Source organism: Sebastes fasciatus, chromosome 11 (assembly GCF_043250625.1).
Source record: "Sebastes fasciatus isolate fSebFas1 chromosome 11, fSebFas1.pri, whole genome shotgun sequence".
Taxonomy (NCBI): Eukaryota; Metazoa; Chordata; class Actinopteri; order Perciformes; family Sebastidae; genus Sebastes; species Sebastes fasciatus.
The window spans coordinates 18,616,835-18,639,813 of NC_133805.1; the positions used below are offsets into that span (position 1 = coordinate 18,616,835).

Below are 22,979 nucleotides of genomic sequence, written 5' to 3' on the forward strand. Positions count from 1 at the left end.
ATTAATATTTTGGTATTTGAATGTAATAACACACTGTATAATGTGTTTTACTACACTGGAGTGAATCGGTAAAAAATATTTTTAAAGTCCTATGTAGATGCAGAGAAGCACAATAGATTCTAGTAGTTGAAGTAATACATAGTTTGATATTTATGATGTACTCTTACCTGGCATTTGAGAGAAATTAGAGGGCGAAATTCTTTGAGGATAGAGAGAGAACATACTGCGTTATGTTTTTTAAATTCTATATATTGTTCGCTTAACTTTCTGTTAACCTGCAACCGAGATAGTTTTCTGGGCTTTCCTTGGTAATGTTGCGGTGCTCCTGAAACACTGAAAAGGAAACATTTGGATGCACAGACATGAAAACCTTTGGTCAAATCTGTATCTCGTTTTGATGAATACGCGTTGGTGGTATAGTGGTTAGCATAGCTGCCTTCCAAGCAGTTGACCCGGGTTCGATTCCCGGCCAACGCAATCCTTTTTCATTTTTGTCAATGCACTGGCTTCTTCCATTCAAAGATAGCGATACCTGGGCTTTGGGTATGGGCCAATCCGATCCGATACTAGTGTTTATTTAATAAACTGTATGCCTCACTATGTGGAAGTGACTGGGATCATTCTTTTATATGTAAGGCAACATCAGACTTGACTTAACATTGCTTTCCTAACTTTGTAAAACAAAATGAAACAAATAAATACATAGATATACATTTACTGAATTGTAATTTATTATTAAAATAATAATTAAACATCTTCAAAATTAACAGGAACAGCGATACTCAGGCTTTGGGTTCTCGGCCGACATCGAGTACTGATCCGATTAATAATAAGCTGTATGCCTCACTGTGTGGAAGTGACCGGGATCATTATTTTATGTGTAAGGCAACATCAGGCATGATTTCAATATTGATTTCCTAATATTGTAAAACGAAATATAACAAATAAATACATAGATATACATTTACTGAATTATTTAGTATTAAAATAATAAATCCTACACCAGCAAATTGGAAAAAAAAAGTCTTCAAAATTAACAGGAATTACAATTCAAGTGTAAACTTTTTTAATGCAGCCACAAATTGGTCAAACTTAAATAGGAATTACAGTATGTAGTGTAATAGCATATAAATATAGAACTGAATTGTATAGATTGGCCCCATTGTCACAGATACCTGATCCAGCTATTTGAGTCAGTATCGGCCGATATCAGATCCGGTATCGTATCGGTGCATCCCTAGTATAGAGGTGTAACTGCTCAACATGTTTGTACAGTACATAACAGTGGAAATGTGGGTTATTTACAGCTATTCATATCCTGTCTGCATACATTATGCATAAATAAACAGCACAATGCTAGTTTAGAAATAGTCATTGCTAATATTTTGGAACAGTTAGATGATTGCTATGACATACTGTAGTCTTAATTTAAAAACAATGAATGTATGTTATTATTTCTGTGGGAATAGTTAAATGTGAGGACACAAGTGATCCTTGATAATTGAAGTATTGCAGAGAAATTGTAACAACTGGATATAATTATGCAGCCATATCATTAGGTCCGTTTTTGTTATGTTAAATGTTTGAAGTTGATTATTATTATAAATTTAACTATTTGTTTATCTAACTATTTGTTATCCTTTAAAGGTCACATATTATACTCCATTTAAACTAGTTATTATAGGTCTCAGACACCTCCAAACCATGTCTCTGAAGGTTTTTTTTCAAAAAAACAATCAGATCATGCATTCCAGCATGTCTCTATAACCTCTGTTTCAGCCCATTTCCAAAAGTGCTGATTTCTGTGTCTGTAGCTCTGTAGGTCTCATATTATGCTCATTTCCAGGTTCATAGATGTATTTTAATGTTGCACTAGAACATGTTTACATGCTGCAATGTTAAAAAAACCCTTTATTCTTCTCATACTGCAGCCTGAGTCTGCCTGCCTCAGAGCCTAATTCAGCCTCTGTCTGAAAACCCCTGATTCACAGCCTGTCTCCTCCCACTCTGCTCTGATTGGTCAGCGTTTTCTGTCAATCAAACGTCCTCAACAACAGCGTCACCCTCCCCCTCCCTCCCGGAGAAGCTCTCTCTCTCTCTCTCTCTCTCTATCGAGAGAGAGAGAGAGAGAGAGAGAGAGAGAGAGAGAGAGAGAGAGAGAGAGAGAGAGAGAGAGAGAGAGACGAGTGGAGAGATAGCAGCTAGAATAAAGTTTATAAACCACTTTAAAGTTTATAAACCAGAAACTTCACCCAGCGCACGTTACCGGAGGAATCTGATCAGAAATCGGCGACACATGATGAACATCTGCGGTCCAGATTCCAGGTTTTCCTGACGGTTTCTCTCAGGTAAATAATGCTGTTTATATCTCTGTTAGTTAGCTCAGTGTTTACCTCATGCATCAACTCTGTAAACCGTAAACATACACTCTGTTTTACGTCTGTCTTTACAGATCCATCTGTGAGAAATGACCGACAGAATCATCCCAGAGGAGAGCAGACAGCTGAGAGCAGATGGCTCTGTTTACATGGAGATACAGAGCTAACCCGGTAGCATGTAGCTAACCTGTTAGCATGTAGCTACATGCTAACGGGTTAGCTACATGCTACCGCTATGAGACGGTGTGTAAACACAGCGACCATCAGGGTGGAAAATAGAAGATGTGAAACAGTAGTCAGTTCATTATTTCTGCTAAAAGATAAATGTATGGAAGATCAGAGTAATGGTATATTATTTACAGTAGTAGCTGTCTCTGTGTTACCATGACTACAGACCACCGGAGCTTAGCTTACCATAGTTTACCAGAGCTGAAGACTTTCTCCTGTACCATGTTAACATAACTGCAGGTGAGATGATTACAAATGCTGTGAATAATTAATATTGTCATCTGTCAACTCAAATAAAGTTTGACTGTGAAACAGAAATGTGTTGTGTTGCTTACAAGTCACTATTTACTACCTGTACTCTGCTACATGCATGACATCAAATATATATAATATATAAATATCATCTGTTTAAACAGTGTAATTACATAAAGCCTTTGTGAAAGAACATGTTATATTTAGATGATGGGAGTACATGAAGCCTGTTCTGCTGGTTCTTGCAGACTAACAGGAGCTACTTTGCTCAAGTTCGGTTGAGGAGGAGAGACAGTGACGCGCTGTGGGGCGGGGTCAGCTACTGAAGGTTCTCTCTGGTTCGACCAGGAAACCCTTATATGGCTAATTCTCTAACGACGTCAGAAGAAAAGAAAAGCTGCGCAGCGTTGTTTGGACACCCATTTCCGGACAAACGGAGCAGGAGAAAAAGAGAGAGGATGGTCTTTTATGATACTATGGTGACTTGTAGACACACTGGGGACAGATATTGATGTTTAAAAGACATGGAAAAGTGCATTTTGCATAATAGGTGACCTTTAAGAGGGCACAGTGCTCGTAACCTCAGAGACGTTGGAGAGATGAGATACAGTTGTGTTTATTGCTTCACATGTAATGAGCGTGCTCAGCCTCCCACACTGATACCTCAAGATGTGGTGATTTAGTGTGTTCATTATGTGAACACTAGAGATGGTGTGCCACTATAATAATTTAATGTCCATCTCATATCATTGTGCTCCCTTTCAGAGTACAAGGCCACTGATTTGTTTTTAGTTGCACAGAAATTCTCCTAACACCAATTTTGCTTCAAGATGATAACACTTCCCTTCTCATACAGCTGTGCACTCACACCTAAAGGGAGTTGTGCTTGACTTTCTGCTACACATTAGAGAACATATTAAGTATAATGACATAATTAAAAAGTGGGACCACTTTAGAGTACTGGATATGCAGCTCAGGATTTATTCCATCAATTGACATTTCAGCAACACCTCATTCAGAAAGATTAAATAGATCTGGTGGGGTTACGAAATGATTAACAAAACATTAAAATGTGTTCATCCTTCAAACATTTCTCTAATATTTGCTATTTTTATTTGAAATACTGGATAATTTTACCTCTTCGTGTCTATACAACTTATTCAATAGAGTGGTGCAGGAATGAGTCCTAAAACCCAGAAATGAGTTAGTATTTTAGCCCTTCGGGTTCCCTCGTCTGGAAGTCAGTGGGTTTTTAGTTAAATACCTGAAATCAGGTCTGTGGTTAACACAAGCTAAAGAGATTTTAATGTTTTCTCTACAACATAAAATACATCAATACATATCCCACTCGTGAATTTTGAAGCCTTTATGTGTCTTTAAAAAGGCGGTTGCTAACAAACAGCTAAATGAGACTACTAAACGTCATCAGGCAGACTTGTTCGTCGTTACAGCCTCATTGTGTATACTTGCGTTGATGTGGCCGTGGTGTAGTTCGCTAATAGCCGAACGTTAGCTTTTTACTTCTGGTGATTTAATTTACACTTCAAAAATCATAGAAGTGGTGTGGATATTATCTTGCTGAACAAAATGTGTAAGTATCATAAACGTGTGTTCGCCACAGAGCTTATTTTTTGCGATAATGCAAAACTCATTGGAAAAATGCCATTGGCTTTTTGTCGAGGGAACCAGGGCGATGCTAACTTCCTGGTTGATCCTACAAAAATACATCATCCCTGGAGCACCAGGGAGGCGGAGTTAAAGGAAACGCTACTGCGCCTGCTCTATGGGCCCAGTGGATGCGGAAGATCGCCGGATGATCCGGGTACTTTATCACTCGGCAGTCGAGCCATTTTGGCTTCAGGCGCCACTGACCAACTCACATAGGAATGACCAGGAGCCTTCAACGCTGTATCCAGTTCTCTTATACAGCCATGTGGAGCACTCTATAACAATCTGAGAAGCGCTGACATATAAAAATATAAAACCTTTGACAATGTGTCCCTTAAAGGGTCACAAAGGTATGGGCCGCCTATGTCATACACACACGCACACCCACCCACACACACACGCTCACACACACCCTATCACCAGCATTGATTGATAATAGATGTAAACACAGACTTGCTGAACAGGAAATGTATCACTGTTTCTCCTCTCCCCACTAAATTCATTTGTTATCCTATTCACCGGTGTTCATCCTGCTTACCCTCTTTTTCCCTCTGTTGCCATGGATATGCTATTCCTATGGCAACTGCAGGCCTTTGTGGATGGCCTCGGGCCCCCACCGTAGAGGACTCTCTGAACCTTTCATTACACATTCCCTTCAAGCTCTCAGACAAATCACACAAGTAGCACATACTCTAACTCCGTCTCTCTAACTGTCGCCCTTTCTCTCTCTCTCTCCATGCCCCCTCCTCTCCTTGTGTCTCTGTGCTGCTCTGCCCTTGCACTCTCACCACTGTGTCTAACTTTTAAGGCCTTGATGCACATGCTCAAGACAGCCACACAGCTGTTTGTTGATTTAGTGTTCACATTACCTAAATTACACCGCAGGTATTCACTGCGTACGTGACACTAGATGCCACTGCTGGTAGGAAGAGGGCTGTGATTAGATTTGTAGTATCGCTGTCATAGAGTCAGCGCCCCGAGCTTTCTAATTTTCGGTGGCTGTGGAAACCAGAGCTCCATCTTTAAAGATGCATGAGACGTCTTGAGCTACGGAGAATAGAGATGGAGGCTCATACGGAGAAAGTGTTTCTGTGTCAGAGAGAGTTAAAGAAAAGGAGCGGGGAGGCTCGTGCAGATGGCAGTGAAGTTTCCAGTGGCGGGCCAGTGAGGGCCCAAAGCAGAGTATAGTGTCAGGACTGTTCACTGTGAGTGTGTGAGGGGCAGGTGGGGGGCCTCCACCTGCTGAATGAACCCCGTCAGCATCGGGGAGTACCATGGCCTACGGGTGGGATCTTCCCTGCTCAGCATTGTGGCGGGTTGCATCATCATTGGGGTGTCCAGGGAGTGTGACGCTGACGCTGTAGGAGGGATCTTTCTGGGAGCGGGAGGCCTCGGTGAGTCTGTGTGAAACTTTCTAGGAACTATTAACCCAGTTGTGGGAAAGGTTTTTAGTAATTGTTAAAAATGATTGGTTGTCTTGAGTGCTTTTTGCTTTGAGTCTCTAAGCCCATACATTCATCTTTTCTTGTAGTTTCACTGAATATCGATGGAAGATTTGTTGGTGTAAACAGCTTTAAAATCATACTCAACATACTGACTTAACAACATGATTTTAACACATTTTTACGAGAGTAACTTTTACGTAAACATGATTTTGACATTTTGGGAGGCCTCTATGGAAAATGGCACATTATTTATGTTTGTAGTCACAGAGACCCCAGCTGTGAAACATGGTTACATACAGTATATTGGGTTTTCATATCATCTGTCTCTGTGATTGGTGCTGTTGACAGCACTTTTTCCGCTGCTCTACCGCTTCCAAATGAGTAAGGATGAATTTCTCTTTTTGGAGTTTTATAACTCAAACATTTAGTTACGCTACAAGGAAAACCTACTCTACATTTCTTTATGAATGAGTTACCGGAAAACAAAAGGCACCCATTATTTTTCATGCATAACCCATAAAATCTATAAAAAAATAATAATGTTTCTTTATTTTAACAATGCTTTATGGTAATTTGCATATTTTGTCAGCTTCATCAAATATGCAAGCTTAGGTTGTGTCAAAAGGAAAGTATCACTTAGGTACTGTTCTAGATATTGTGTTTTAAAGGTGCTAAATTCGATATCAAGAGCATTAATTTATAATTAACATAGCATCAAACAACTATTTTCTCTGTAAAGATATAGAGGAGTAATGTCTACCTGATGGCTCGCCGTCGCCATGTTGAGAGCCGTTGAGAGGCAATAAAAATCCTGTATTTAGCACCTTCAATAAGGTCAGAAGAAAATAAATTCTCTATATTGCAATGATCATTATTGCTACATATACAGCAGCAGGATCTGTGAGACCCCAAACAAGGAGGAAATGAAACTTATGTTTAAAAAAATCTCTTTTGAGTATTGTAGGTCGTGTCTAGAAGGTAACCAACAAATTGTGAAATCCGGCAAAAACTTGCAAAAACTGTCAGGAGACCTTGCTTGACTTCCTATCCTAACCTTAACTAGGATGCCCGACGGGCAAACTGAGGAATATTTGTTTAAAAAAACGAAGAAAAATCCTAAATTAAAGTGAAAGCTCTGTGGCCTGTGACATTTTCCCTCCACCATTCTTGAAAAACACACTATGTGATAATTTGATACAACAGTGTAACTGGAACCAACTGACCGCCTGAGGAGTTGCACTACCAAGATAAAGGAATGAGAAAGAGAAAGAGCAAAGGGCAGGGCTTTGATCCGAGGACGACAACACCAGCATGCATTGTTAATGGGAAATGCATTCTCACTGATGATTTGATCGGTGTTCAATAATTAATTTGTGTTTCTAATGTGCGTGAGAATTTGGCAAATCAAAACTGAGCACAGCAGCTTGACGGAGACATTCACTCTGGCAGCACTTGTGCAGCTAAGTAGCATCTAATTATGTGTTTTGGGGCTTATGTGGCTCGATGCCTCCTCCGACACATAGGCTGACTAATGAGTATGAACAGAGTGTCCTCGGCAGATTCTTTTCACTCCTTCTGCAGTTTCGTGACATTTTAAGCACATGCATGCATCACAGCCACCCTCAGGACCTGCCAGGGTTTAATGCCAGCTCTTGTGGCTTATAAGGGAAATCAATAACTGTGTTGAATTGGAGCAGAGTGCCACTGAGAGGCACACAAGCCCTGCGGTTCAGATATTACTTTATTCTTCAAGTTGAGCAGGAAGAAACATCACACACAGTATCTGGTACACTAAAAATAATCTGAAGGCTATTTCATCAAAGAGTCTTATTGTTGGTTGTGATGTCTTCAAGTATGGAAACTTCTATGAAAAAAGGAAGATAGTTTTTTTACCCTTTGGTGTGGCTCACATGCATCTATGGCACTTTAGCAAATAGAATTAGCAGATTGATCAGCAGATATCCCTTTATAAAGAGATCTTCCTCCTCTCATGCAAATTCAGGTCAAAGAAGGTCACTAACACTGTCCTTACTTCTTATTTATCCAACCAATAGCGATTAAGACACTGTAGTAAAAGCAGTGTTTTTTATATCATTCATAAGAAATTAATTATGCTATCTGCTTTCCAGGTCTCCTCATATCGATCTACCCCTTCATAAAAGCCTGGTTGAACATCAACCATATTCTTCCATCCTTTGGTAAGTTGTTTGATATTTTGTATTCATTATTTCAACATTCAATGTAAATACTTTGAGACCCACAATAGTTTTTTTTAGAGGGTTGCAGGGGGTCTTTATGGGGAGATAGCAGGTCAACAGTATATGTCACATAGAAGTGGTGTACATCATCTGAAAGCTGGGAACCTGAAGAAATAAACATGAATGAATTAAAATAAATTAAGAAAGTGTATAAGGGCGTAGAACATAATGCCAGAAGTATATGATGGTTGTTCCAATGCTCATTTATGTCTCATAATTTGTTGCAGCAATTTTTAGGTTGATACCATTTGTTACACAGATTTGCTGCTAAATTTAACCATTTTGACCTCCAAAATACCACATTAAGACACCAAGACCTTGAGGAACACCATAGAAAAATCCATGCTGTGATTTAGTATCAAAAACTTTTGACATTTGGAGAATTGCATTTTTCAGCGATTGGATGGCGAGCACTTCTGTTCTGGAAACTGTTCAGAAACCCCCTTATTGTCAATATACCTAGGAAAGCCATCCATCCTCTGAATGCTCTAGGTCTCTAGTTTGTGGCTGTAAAGTTCCATGAGGCTGTGATTATCCTAGAGGTCACCACAGGTCATTTTATACAGCGAGGTCAAGTTTCAAAAAATGGTCTCACTACAATGAAATGGCTACTATGGGGACTAACATCATCACACATGAATACATTTGGGCTCATTAAATCCATAAGAGTTTCAGCTTCACAGTGATATTTAATTATGTAATTCCAAGACTGTTTAGGGACCCCAGTATGCAGAAATATTCAAACATTTTTAAAACTGGCAAAAATAACACATTTATACTGCATTAAAAAAAAATGCATGTTTTTTGCCCAAAACTGCATGTGATTATCATAAAGTGGGCATGTCTGTAAAGGCTCGTGGGTACCCGTAGAACCCATTTTATTCACATATCTTGAGGTCAGAGGTCAATGGACCCCTTTGAAAACAGCCATGCCAGTTTTTAACACGTCATTTAGCCTCCTTCGCGACATGCTAGCATGACATGGTTGGTACAAATGGATTCCTTAGGTTGGTTTCATGTAATATCCATATATATACCTTCACTCTAGCTCTAAAACCGCTACAGCCTCTGAAAAACAGTAAAGTTGGTCGTGATCGTGGGTCTCAGGGGGTTAAAATTATTTAAAGTGAAATATTATTTTGGCTCTGAAAATGTCTTAACTTCCCAGGAAACTTCAGAGTGCACCCCACAACTGTCAATCCGGCTCCTGATCAACCTGTAGAGACAGTAAGAAGAGAAGGTGAGTGTGTGAGCCAGCCTTTTCTTTAATGCCAACCATATAGAGGTATCATACAACATTCAAGGATATGTTGTTCAGTTTGCTACTTGACGGTGAGTCGTCAAGTTCATGTCTGTTATTTGTTGATAGCAAATCTGCCACACTGGAGAGTTAACAGTTAACAGCAGAGAGAGAGGTGTTGTGTCTAGGTGGTTATTGCAGAGCATCAGTCATCTCTCTAATATCTCACAGGGTGCAGTTGAAAAGTAAAAAAAAAAAACCTGACATGTTTTCTTCTTTCATAACCACTTTCTCTTGACCTAGATGCAAAACATTATGAGATCAAGGAAAGATGTGAGAGAAAGAGTCGCTGTGCTGAGAGAATTGGACTAAAATTGCATTAAACACGTAGTAAACATTGTCATATAAATGTTAGTTAATCATATTAGCAACATACAGCAAATGTACTGTGATTACCAATCCTAAGGCACTGTTATAATACTGAGCAGCCAACCATACAAGTATGGAAATGGATAAATACAACTTGAAAGGAAGACCTACATATATATATTTGTGCTCATAAAAATATAAAATAGTATGTTTATTTAAATCAAACACTGAAAGTCAATTATATTTTATCTATTCATGTAACATAGAGGTCATTTGTAAGTGTATATCTGGTTTTAATTAATTTTAGAGATTTTAGAGACATTTAATTTCTAAAAGAGAGATGGTTTTTAACACACTGGTTTTGTGCATGAAAAATTAAATATATCTTAATAGTATTTTATTCTATTATTTGGGTATAATCTAACATATACAGTATAATCCAGCACTAACTCTTGCATTAATTCCTATAGATCATTGTAGAACATGTAATATACAGATTTACTGCTGGTTCTCTCTATTGTTAATTAACTGTTGGATTTCTCCTTTCTCTTCCTCATCATGGCATCAGTTCTCTCTGTTGGCTTTAACTACACTCATACACTCACATGAGATGGAGATGGGTGTTTTTTGTTTTTTTTCTTTAGTTGCAGTTATACATGTAACAGCTTTTCATTTTACCTAGTTTTAAGTGGTGAAGACAGATGGGTGAATACAGGTGACCAGTGGTGGAAGAAGTTTTCATATAAAGTACCAGTACAGCGATGTAAAAGTACTCCATTAGGAGTAACGTAAAAGTCCTGCATGAAAAGTATTAGCAGCAAAATATAGTTAAAATGTTAGAGTAAAAGTACTGGTTTGGTCCCACTGACTGATATATTATTATATATGACATCATTCGATTATAATACTGAAGCATCACTGTGTCAGCAGCATGTTAGAGTTTTAGCTGCTGGAGGTGGAGCTAGTTGGAACTACTTTATATACAGTTGTATGTACAGGAACACCAGATATATCTGAGGGGTTGTGAGATGATTAATAGGAGAGGAAAGAAGGAAAAAACTACGTTCTGATACTAGGGCTGTCAATCGATTAAAATATTTGATCGCAATGAATTGCATGATTGTCCATAGTTAATCGCGATTAATCACAAATTTTTTCTGTTCGAAATGTACCTTAAAGGGAATTTTGTCAAGTATTTAATACTTTTATCAACATGAGCTGCTTTATACAAATATATGTAGGTATGTATTATCGGAAATCAATTAACAACACAAAACCATAACAAATATTGTCCAGAAACCCTCACAGGTACTGCATTTAGCATAAAAAATATGCTCAAATCATAACATGGCAAACTGCAGCCCAACAGGCAACAACTGCTGTCAGTGTGTCAGTGTGCTGACTTGACTATGACTTGCTCCAAACTGCATGTGATTATCATAAAGCGGGCATGTCTGTAAAGGGGAGACTCATGCGTATCCATAGAACCCATTTTCATTCACATATCTTGAGGTCAGAGGTCAAGGGACCCCTTTGAAAATGGCCATGCCAGTTTTTCCTCGCCAAAATTTAGCGTAAGTTTGGAGCATTATTTAACCTCCTTCTCGAAAAGTTAGTATGACATGTTGGTACCAATGGATTCCTTACGTTTTTTCTAGTTTTATATGATGCCTGTATCTTCACTCTAGCTTTAAAACTGCACCTGCTACAACCTCCGGAATATCGATTGCGTTAACGAAATTAGTGGCGTTAAAATGAATGTGCGTTATCGCGTTAACTTTGACAGCCCTTATTTATATACAGTTGTATATACAGGGACACCAGATATATCTGAGGGGTTGTGACATGATTAAGGGGAGAGGAAAGAAGGAAAAAAACAAAGTTCTGATACATAAATCTGTTTTAAGTTTTTTAACTTTTTCTCTAATCTTTGATTTTTGGTGGGATATTGGATCATATGTATATTTATTGACATGAAAAGTTTAGAGGGAAAAATCAATGTATGATGGAGCTGGCAGACTTCTGAAATGTGATGCCGACTGCACAAGGATTTTTGTAAGACGTCAGAAGCCAAAAAGGTTGGAAACCACTGGCTTAGTCTTTGATAATGTGTTGTGTTTTAAAATTTTGCTATATTATCCATTGTGTAAAATTTTCAACTAAAGCTGTCAAATAACTGTAGTGGAGTAGAAAGTACAGTATTTCTCTGTGAGATATAGTGGAGTGGAAGTATAAAGTAGCATAAAATGGAAATCCAAGTATGTGTGTGCCTTTTCCCCTGAGATTATGTTTTTTCTCACCTGCCAGCCTTCATAGCAGGATATATCTCTCTGACATCTACAGACTGAAACATGAAATGTTCAACTGAATGTTGAAGCGTGTTGATCTGCTCTCCTGTGCTCTCGGCAGGGACTCAGAGTCAACTAAATCTGGAGCGCTCCAAGAGTCGAATGGGAACCTTTGTGGAGGGCGGACCGACGGCTGAGCCCAACCCAGAAGAAGGGTACGTAGCCAATATCATATCCTGTGAATTATGTTCATATGCAAATAATGTGGATTAGAGATTTATACACAAGAGCAAGAAGTGGTGTCACATCCCAATTGAAGTCACGATCACAGTCATTTCATAACGATAAAAGAGAATAATGTATCTATGTAAGAAAAATAGTGAACATTTTGCAGATATCTTTAATATGAATGTTTTGTCGATATCTTGAAGAGCATAATCTGGGTAACATTACATTTACTCCAACACATATTAAAATAATCCAAAATATTGTATATGAATACATGAATACATGCACACACAGGTATATGCTTCTTTTTTTCATAAACCATGACAGTGATCTTTCCCTCACCTTAACCAAGTAGTTCTTTTTTCAAGATCCTCAACCTCACCTAAATGTAACCATTGCATTTATTGATTATTGCATTGTTGTCCTATTTTGACGCACTGCTTTCTACCAATCTATGTCAACAAATACTGCAGGAATGTTTTTGATGCATCACAAATTCTTATGTAAATGTCGCAGACATTAATTAACTGAACCTTCAAAGGGTTTTCGTGACACATTTTCTTGTCCATAAAGCTGTGAGTTAATGCTGAGCTGCCCTCATGAAGTGGAACAATCACTTTAACTTACTACAGCAACTGAGCTTTTCTAGGATAATGTTCAGTAGGAACGCAGTCAGGCTTTTATTTCACTGTAATGAGGTTATGATGACCTGCCAGATGGAGACTTCAAAGTAGAGCAATGATTTGACCCACACTGTTTAGATGTGTGTCTGCTTTCATCTCAGAGTCAATTCTGGGTTTGAGGCAGTCACTGCAACGCATGAGTCGATATGAGTTTGATTTACATGATTTAATGGCCAATTATTCGCTTGATATGTCGCTCTGTTTGTGGTATGTCCGGTGACCAATTTTTGCCAAAAAACGTAGTTTACTTCGACAAGATTAAGATGTTGCACTGTTTCATACATGATATAAAAGGCATGGTGTTGATTAAGTCATGCAACATGAGGAAGTGAGTCTTGTCTCAATATTTCTGTACTGCACTTTTACTTTTTGTATTCCAAAAGTGTCCAAAAGTCAAAGGCCAAGGTCACTGCGACCTCACAAACGTTTTTGGCCATAACTCAAGAATTCATATGCTAATTATGATAATTTCAAGTCACGATATTTGAACAGATAGACATGGATGTAAACTGCAACTTGACTGGTTGGCAGAGGCATACAACCACAAGGCAGTAGTTCTAGTTTTATCATAGCTACATTGTCGGTACAATATCCAACAAAACACCTTACATAAGAACATGTGCCTTTTTGTTGCCTGTACAAACTATTTAGAGGATAAAAGGGGACTTTCAGAAGTAAACATTACAAGGTATCACCTCCTTTTCATAGTCAAACAGTCACTTTGGATGTTTGGATATACACTGTCCTTCAAAACTAAGCATTTTTACAAACCTGTGAGTGACATAATTGAAAAATAATCCTTTTTCAATGCTTGATATTATTAAATCTAAACAATTGAAGGTGCTAAATGCGAGATTGGGAGCATTTCCATTGCCTCTACACGGCTTTCAACATGGAGACGGCTGACCCGTCGGCTCGTATCTAACGGTGCAAACAGTGACAACTATGGCAATAGTGCTGACAGAGCTAACAGTGTTAACCTGTAGGGGAACCGGAGGGTGGATGCTACGCTTCAGCAACAGCGCCGTCGGTTAGGACGGCGCGTTATCCGCTGTAGCCGGCATATGAGAGCAGTGCAGAGCGGCGGCAGTGATAGTCACTGGCACGCACACATGCACGAACATGCACTAAAAGCATGCACGGCCAGCTCAGCAATGTCATCAAAGCACGAAGAAACTCTGATTACAACACACACACAGAGGGAGAGACTTCATTCTCTACTCAGGTAGACATTACTCCTCTATATCTTTACAAAGCAAATAGTTGTTTGCTGCTACATTAATGCTCAGGATATTGAATAGAGCACATTTAAGGTCACGTTTATTGCATATATCAGCTTCAGATATGAGGCCACCTATTGTGTGGGACAATCATGTAAAATGCGTTATTAAGTTTTTAGGACTGATTTCTATCTGACTGATTTCTATCTTTTGAAGAAAGTAGCAGGTTAACTGGGCAACACTGGAAAAAATCCATTATTGTGTCACACAAACGGATACAATACAACATCCGTGGCTTACGTGAGTCATGCTCTGCTGTGTTGCAGGACATCTTCAGACATGCCAGACGTCTTATCTAGACGGAAACTTAAGCAGCCACCTTCTGATCAAGACCTGCCATGATGTCATCACATGACCTGGCTGACCAATATTATTCAACTTCCCCACTAAATGTTCTTCATTAGGTTTCTTTCAAGTGTGTGACAAAAGATCCTGATTTTCTGTAGAATCGTTGTATCAGCTGAACAATCAGCTGATTGTTGGGATCACCTCGTGATACTGTACTTATATGGCTTAATAAACGACTCCAAAGATTAAATTTGTGATTGTTAGAGAAGTATTTCTAAACTTCCTGCCAATGAGTGAAGTTAATTAAGCCCAGTAGTCCCACATGTGTGCAGCTCATCTCATCATCTCACAACGTTCTCAGCCGCCAATTAAGAAATGATAATGGCCGTTCTGTGATGATGGGACTCGGCTCAAGTTCCCCTGCTTGTATTTGTCATGAGCAAAACAAATTGGAATACATGTGTACAGATAGACACACACACACACACACACACACACACACACACAGCTACATGCACACAGCGAACTGCACCCCCGCAGTGAAACATAATACATTGCTATTCAGGACAGCACAGGCAGAATGGCTGCTGCATGGGAAGTGGCGTGGGGAAGAACGCTGTGCTCTGACAAAAAACTGTGGCGTGCTGCGAGGCTGAATAATGTCGGCAACGGGAGCCCGAGGAGTCTGCAGTGCCTTGATGACAACCAGCAGTTTCATTGTCAGGCCTCAAATCACAATCCCCCTGTGTCTGTGTGAAGTTTAATAATGGAGAGACACATAACACGCCTCATTGCACATCATCCAGAATGGGTTAAAACTCACCTCAATGAAAACCATGAATGAAAGCATGCTCTTGTCAAAAGGCAGTGAAACACCCCGGGCTCGCCTTAAAACCAGTGATTAATTAAAGGAACTGTGTGTAACATTTTGGGGGATCTATTAGCAGAAATATAATATTCATAATTATGTTTTTATTAGTGTATAATCACCTGAATTGTTGTTTTCGTTAGCTTAGAATGAGCCCTTCATATCTACATAGGGAGTGGGTCCTCTTCATGGTGTCCGCCATGTTGCTCTGCCATGTTTCTACAGTAGCTCAGAATTGACAAACCAAACACTGGCTCTAGCAGGAGGTTTTTGTGTTTTTACATTACTTGAAGGCCCCCGTAGTTCTCCGACACGATTTAAAGGGTCAGTTCACCCAAATTACAAGCAAAACCCCACATTTCTTCAATTATGGTACATGTCCACAGGGGCGTTTTTATCACAAAGGATCGCCTCGCTTCCCAGCATTGGACGCTTGATTGTGATGCCACTAGATACAAGGCACTCGGCACCTGATTGGACGAACGCTTTCCCTCGTGGGCTGCTGCTCCCACCTTTCAAACCGGAACCAACATGGCGGCTCGTTTGGAAACCTTTTTCTCTTATATCACGAAAAATAGTTCACCAAAATGTGCTTCTGAAAACATTGTATGCGAGAAATAAGTTGCTGAATCTGTCTTTATTTTAAATAGACAACACTTAGTTTAAAAGTTTCTTGGGAGTGTCCAGAGGCGGCGAGACACGCCGGACGCCCCGGATTTGCTTAAAGTAGCCTAGACCTCAATTTTATGCAAATGAGGAGCGGCCGACGTGACGCCCCGTCTCTCTAACAGCACCGCCACGTCACCAGAATGCATTGCACGGCTGCTTACATAGACAATGAATGGGAAGAGTGGAAAGGACAGAGGCTGTGGACACGTACCTTTACCCCAAAAGGTGTCCAGCCACATATATATTTTTTGTTTAATTTAAAGAGATCTAGAGGTATCCATCCTTGACAATTACCCAATGCAGTGGAAGTGAATGGAATTTTATAATTAGGATGCAAACCATAGGTTGCATAATAGGTCTTTGCAAACAATCTGAAGAGGTCGTTTTCCCTTCTCTGTGCACCTTGAATGTAAAGTTGTGCTAGATAACACTTCTCTACTTTACAAACGAACATTTTAAACATGCAAAGAGTTCTCAAGAACAAAGTTATTGAGTGGACCTTGAGTAACAAATCTTTTTGTTGTTTACTCTCAGGTTTTAAGGTATTATTGGTTATAATTTTGAATTCAGCAACCTCTCTAAAAGATTAATAAGTTGCAACTAATTTAATCAGTCACAGCTTGTTAATAATCAATCATTCATGCTTTATTAACATTTATCAGCCCTTAATGAGAACAGCTTTTGGGTTTGCCAGGTGGTGTTTATCCCCCTCCAGCATGACATTTGCTGTGTCAGTTTTAGCTCTTATAAATCATCAGACAGACCCCTCCAATGCACAGTTTGATCTCTGACCTTCTGAACCCTTTATTAATGATTTATTAACACTTAATTACACATGATTTACTAACTTCTGTTAGGTGACCATTTAAAAAAAACATTTATACCTACAAACGTGTTTGCCTATTTATTTATTCATTCATTAATGACTCAGCCAGAGAGATTTTTCACAACCTGGCAACCCCCAAGACTGTCCTATAATTAATGACTTATAATTGATTTATTAAGCCATTAGTCTCAATTTAAGAGCCCTCCATAAAAAGTGGCATCATATTAGCTTATTTAAAGGGACTGTTTGTAACTTTTTACATGTATAAATCTACCGGGTCAGTTTCCCATGGGCGCTCACATATGGCTACGCTGTTCAGACCCCTCCGCTGCTTGCCTTCACTCACACACCGCGTGCGTTCTTGCTCCACTCTCACGTTCATGCGCGCTCACTACACACTGCAGAAGAGTTAGTTTAGCTCTGAGAATATCTAGTGAATGTACAGTGGATGTTTGTGCAGAAATAAATTCTGCAGCTCCTCCAGACCAACAGAGGTTTCCCGTGTCTTATGAAGTGACGGGGCTCCGCAGAGAGAAACGTTATCATCTCCGACCGGGTGCCGGTGTCTCCCCTGTTCCCTCCGACCGCGGTCGGGAGGCTGAAGCAGGAAAAGCCAACACTAGGATCAGCAGTGATTCGTGGAGAGACCTTTGTCTGGTCAGCTAACATTACTGCCAAGCAGGTGAAATATAGAGTGATATTGTGGTTTTAGCTGACGTGTGTCGCCTCACTGTTTTGAGCGATGCTCGTTCATGTCTATTTAGATCGAGCGAGCAAGCGCGAGCCCGACGCTGACTTTCTTTGACGCAACGGCCACAGGTGTCGCTGTTAACAAGCATTTCTGAAAGTTACAAACAGTCCCTTTAAGGGTATGACTGAAAACACCATAACAAGGAAACTGAATGTAAATTCCAAATAAATGGTGAAAAAAAAAAAAAAAATGGTGTGTTTTCCCCTTGAAAAAAATCAGCAACAAGTAAATAGAGGTGAGCTGGTGAGCTACAGGCAAGGTGCAACAGCCTTCACCTTCAGCATCATCCCCCTACACACACACACACACACACAGGTTGAAGGATGGATCGGTGAGGAAGAGGAGGAGGAGGAGGAGGAGGAAGCATCCAGTCGCATCCAGAGGTCCACAGAGGAGAGAAGAAGATGCTCTGCGCGGCAGATCACATATCTATGTTATAATGATGAAACATGACGACTTCACACCGACTACCGGCCAGATGCCTCGCACATATTATTAGCGGTTTCCCTCCGTTTCCGTTGCAGTATGACCTGTCCGGTGCTACGTGCGTCTCGGTGCCCATCAGGAGCAGCGCACCGTGTTGCGTCCGTGTGTCAACTCAGAAGAAGAAATGCCATCTCACCTCCTCACTGATGATCTCTCCTCTCCTCCTCGTGTTAGATCTTTATTCCTCAGCAGGTCTGAACGCGTCTCTGATTGAATGGCTGTCATGACTTGTGCCCTCAGGAGCGTGAAGCTGCCAATGCAGGAGGAAAATGTGGTGTTTATGCGTCCTTTCAAAAGCTCTCAGTGATTAATTAGACTGAGGATCTCTGTGAAAATCTGCTGATTAAACAATGGAAAGACCTTCAGATCATCGACATAAAGGGTAAGAGGATTTTTTTTAATTTTACAGGAATGCAACACATCAGTGCAGTAAGCATTCGTTTAAGTGTGACATAAGCAAAGATCATAATTAAACATAGGCTACTGTTTGTAATATACTCAGGATCATAGATTTCCCCACATCCCCTCTCTTCATTTGCACTCTTGAATGGATTGCATGCTGGAATGAAAGGGCTGATTTGATTGCAACTAAATACTGAAATGCCATTCACTAATAGTGGCCTAGCAGCTGCAGGGCCATTGCACACATTTCACTCCACAAAAACAAGATCAAATAAATAGCAATTCTGAACAAACATGTTCAACTAGCAGCATTGATTACCTCTTTTTTTCCAAATGGTGGTGCATCTCATTTATACTGTGTGATAATGCAACAAGATAGTCAAATTCCCCATTAATGGTCCCACCAACTGTTGTATTATTATTGTTTATTTCAATGTTTTTGTCCACCAGAGTTACAATGGTATAGTGTATGCTTGTCTTATGTGTTGCTTTACATGGAATTTGAGCAAAACAAGCAAAAACATACTTAAAAATATAGCCTATTAGAATGATTTTGATTCTGTTGAGAATATTGTACATTGTTAGTTTCAATGTAAAGTATTCTCAGCAGTCCTTCCTCCACACATGTGGGACAAGCTTCTGGTGTCACCAACATAAACTACTGCTATACTGTAAGAGACAACTTTAACACCCACCTGCATAGTGCCCAGTGTATTCTGCTTTTCGTAGGGCTGACCCGAATGCTTCGAAGCTTCCACAATTGCCGTGGTAATGAACCTCCAAATCAATATTCGAATGCTTCGTTTTTTTGTTTTGTTTTTATATAAGTATATAAGTATGTAATAATGATGTATAAATCCCCAAATAGCCCATGAAATGAGGAATAATCCAACATTATTCATATGCAACATTCATTATTATTAGTTATTCTCAGATGGAAATCGTTGGTTGTGTTTACGGTAGTTCGGCAGCGGCCCTGTCCCGGGCAGAAGGACATGTCAGCTTGCTGCTTGGAATACCTTCAAATAAGCTTCGAAGCCCAAAAAATGGTTTTCGGGACAGCCCTAACTTTTAGGTTATCAAATATTTATCATGATATGCATTTATCATCTCATTGATGGATTACACAATGATCATTAGGTGTCCAGTGATGGAACAAGAGCAGTGTAATGAGTATCAGACTTTCTTTCATGGTGTGTATCTAAAGCTGTCATGTGTTGTCATTTTACAGACAAAATCGTTTCCTGGCTGTGAATTTATTGAAACATTGCCATGGGGAAGAGTTTGGACTGAAACACGGAGAGATCTGATACCACAGTTGGAAGAGAGAGAGCCTTGAGGTGAAGACATGGTCATCACTGATAGAAACACCGGCACCCCTGTACCTAAAAAGGAGTCCCAGAAGAAGACGAGGAGGACGTCTCGCCCTCATGGCCTGCCCTCTCCGGCGCTCTGCTGTGCCTGTGGCCTATGCATCATGCTGGCTGGACTCAACATCACCCTGGTGGGAGCGTTCGCCTTCAGCACGCTGGTGCCTTCAGCCAACCCCCCGATCATTATCGGACCCATCCTGCTGCTGGTGGCCTTCTCCTTTTTCGGGGCCTGTTGCGTGTGCAGCCGCCTCCCCCCTCCGCACAGCTCACGGAGGTCAAAGGTGGGCGGCAGGGGTGCGGGGCTGATGGGACACGGCGGGCTGGCTGGCGGGGCGGCGTTTGAAATAGAGACCAGCGAGCACACGCTGCAGGATACTACAGCTGTGCAGCTCAGCCCCACGTCCTCCCGCGGGTCATCCCAGGTGTCCAGCCCAGAAAAGGAGGCTCCCGACGCGGCCCTACCAGGACCCTGCAAGCTCTTCACCATGGAGACCAACGGCCCTTCTTCTGTTTCCGCCACCGCCGTCTACTCAGCCTCCACGGCAGCAGGAGGCGAGGTGAGGCTCAACCTGCCACGTGAAGAAGTGGTCGCCTAGCAGAGCAGAAACTCTTCCAAGGCCGGAGTGCTGCCAGTGTACATATCCTTCTGGGTCGAAGGGCTTGCTGAGTGTGATTGTGTCCTATAGTTTACGTAGTGCCATATCTCTGGTTGTGTGCTTTTGATTTTCTTGCTGTGCAGCCAACTGGTAATTAGCATGCAAAGTTAATGAAACATCCAAGTGATTGTGGATCATACTTTTTGGAATTCAAATTCCTACCTCTCTTGTGCTGTTTTTTCTCCCTACAGGTCTTTGTTTTTATTAACGTGGGGCATTATGAACAGTTTCCATGTAGAAATCAAATATCTTTCACTGCTACTCACCTGTCAGCAGTGATTTCAGAGAGATGGAGTGAAAAAACACGATTGTTGATTTGTTCTGAAAACGTCAAGATTAGATGTTAAAGGTCAACTGTGAACTGTACCGATGCGTTTGTTGTGACATTTGGCATTTTGTGTGCCGTTCTCAGAGCTGGACTTGTTTTGGGGACATGCGATATTATAGGTCACAGGAGTCCCAAAGCAATATGCTCTCACCTGAGATTAAATTCTCTGCATTTTTACTTATTTCACAAGTAAGATTACTACTTGTCTACAGCCAATACATTTATAATGAATAACGGTGCATACAGAACATTGTATTACAGTATATTTGAGGGCTGCAACTAATGATTATTTTCATTGTCGATTATTTTCTCAATTAATTGATTAGTTGTTTGGCCTATAAAATGTCAGAAAACGTGTTTCCCAAAGCCCAAGATGACGTCCTCAAATGTCTTGTTTTGTCCACAACTCAAAGATATTCAGTTTTCTGTCATAGAGGAGTAAAGAAACCAGAAAATATTCACATTTAAGAAGCTGCAATTGGAGAATTTTTGTCTTAAAAAATGATTCAAACATATTATCAAAATTGTTTTAGATTAAATTAATAGTTGACAACTAATCCATTAATCGTTGCAGCTCTAGTATATTTACATGTATTTGTGTACAATGTTGGATCGTGGAAACATCAACACATCACCTCAGTGTTTTCATTGAAGGTCACAACTCTCAGTTTTAAGGGCACGTTGATCATGACTTCATTTACGGTGTAATGCAGTTTAGGTTACGATCCAAGTGGAATAGGGCTTTCCTCACTGTAAGGCATAAACATGATGATTTTGTCATCATGGCTTTACAGTGGGACGCCACACAGGAATGTTTTACAAATGTGAATTTCGCAGTGTTGAATTCTTATTTTTAATGACAAACTTTGACTTCATATTCAGCAGAAGTTAACCTTGTATACACAGTATAGACGAGCCAAGAAGTCTGACGGAGTTTAGATATTCAGATTGCATAATCTGTTCCCCATCACTGTGATGTCTTCTTATGAACTCGACTGGTCAAAGGAGACATTCAAACCCTGATTTCCTTTGAAAGGAAAGTTGCCTTAGACTGATATATCAGGATCAAACTAATGAGGGCTATAACTAAAGTGCACAATAGCGTTTCTCTTCAGAAAGCCTTTGTTTGGCTCTGGATTTCTATTCCATATTATTAGGAAAGCCTCAAGAAGTTTTTGTTTTTTCGCAGGTATAACAGATGCATGCAAATGGCTTATATGTTCCACCTCAGCAGAAATGTATACGGAGCAGCAGGAGAGAGAACGCCTGCATACAGATACACATTAGTCCCTTATACAGTGTTACCCTTCATTATTTGTGACACAGCTCCTCAAAAGGACCAGTTGCTCTCGTGCTGAGCTTATTTTTGCATGTTCAGAGAGCTGACTCATGGAAATGCAAACACCCTGTTGTGAACTATCGGTGTTATCTGTGTACTTTGTGTAGCACTTCTACAAAAATCTGGAAAATGTATGGATAGAATATTTTTCTGTGAAAATCATAATTTGTTTATTTAAAAAAAAAAAAAAAGTAACCAAATGTGAATCCTTCAAAATATATCAATAAAAAAAGGCTCTCTTTCATTAGAACATGAGGTTGCTCATTGTGTATGTGTGGCATGACACCGCGTTCTTGTGCGTCTTCATGAAGTGAAATGAATAAAAATGCCCAACTGGATTTGCTCAAATTTCAAGTTAAGCTGCGATCTTGTAGGATAACATCTTTACAAGCATTATATATTCCAAGAAGGAGCCTATAAAGATTCTTTAACAGCAGTTTTAGGGAAAAAAACAAGACATAAAGCATAACTGATCCCCCAGATGTGTCAGAAAGAAGGTGCAAAACAGCTGGTGACTTCATGCTTCAGTTTATCTCAGCCTCCTGTTCACCTGAACCAAGGCTCCTTCCAGTGTCGCATTTTGTTATTGATTAATCTGCCAATTATTCTCTCGAATAATAGATTTTTTTTTTTTGGTCAAACAGTCCAAAAGCCAAATATATTCAATTTACAGTCA

General features: G+C 40.0%; 2 protein-coding genes and 1 non-coding gene across 3 annotated transcripts; all 3 read left to right on the top strand.

Annotated features, from left to right (window-relative positions):
• Nucleotides 1-405: 405 nt before the first annotated feature.
• On the top strand, nt 406-477 carry trnag-ucc (transfer RNA glycine (anticodon UCC)). Its single transcript has one exon. It is a non-coding gene; the product is annotated as a tRNA-Gly (tRNA).
• Nucleotides 478-5,353: 4,876 nt separating this feature from the next.
• On the top strand, nt 5,354-14,862 carry kncn (kinocilin). Its single transcript, XM_074651325.1, has 5 exons — nt 5,354-5,920; nt 8,101-8,169; nt 9,398-9,469; nt 12,248-12,341; nt 14,584-14,862. Exons 1-5 carry the CDS (start codon nt 5,773-5,775, stop codon nt 14,657-14,659), a joined length of 459 nt encoding a protein of 152 aa, XP_074507426.1. The 5' UTR covers nt 5,354-5,772; the 3' UTR covers nt 14,660-14,862.
• A 3,225-nt stretch (nt 14,863-18,087) lies between these two features.
• tmem275a (transmembrane protein 275a) lies at nt 18,088-22,546 on the top strand. The gene is made up of 2 exons (XM_074651328.1): nt 18,088-18,587; nt 19,839-22,546. Exon 2 carries the CDS (start codon nt 19,956-19,958, stop codon nt 20,574-20,576), a length of 621 nt encoding a protein of 206 aa, XP_074507429.1. The 5' UTR covers nt 18,088-18,587; nt 19,839-19,955; the 3' UTR covers nt 20,577-22,546.
• Nucleotides 22,547-22,979: the final 433 nt, after the last annotated feature.

Coding starts and splice junctions, on each gene's coding strand:
- tmem275a (XM_074651328.1), top strand. CDS start 19,956: ATGGTCATCACTGATAGAAACACCGGCACCCCTGTACCTAAAAAGGAG.
- kncn (XM_074651325.1), top strand. CDS start 5,773: ATGAACCCCGTCAGCATCGGGGAGTACCATGGCCTACGGGTGGGATCT. Junction 5,921..8,100: donor TCTGGGAGCGGGAGGCCTCG/GTGAGTCTGTGT, acceptor TCTGCTTTCCAG/GTCTCCTCATATCGATCTAC. Junction 8,170..9,397: donor CCATATTCTTCCATCCTTTG/GTAAGTTGTTTG, acceptor TTAACTTCCCAG/GAAACTTCAGAGTGCACCCC.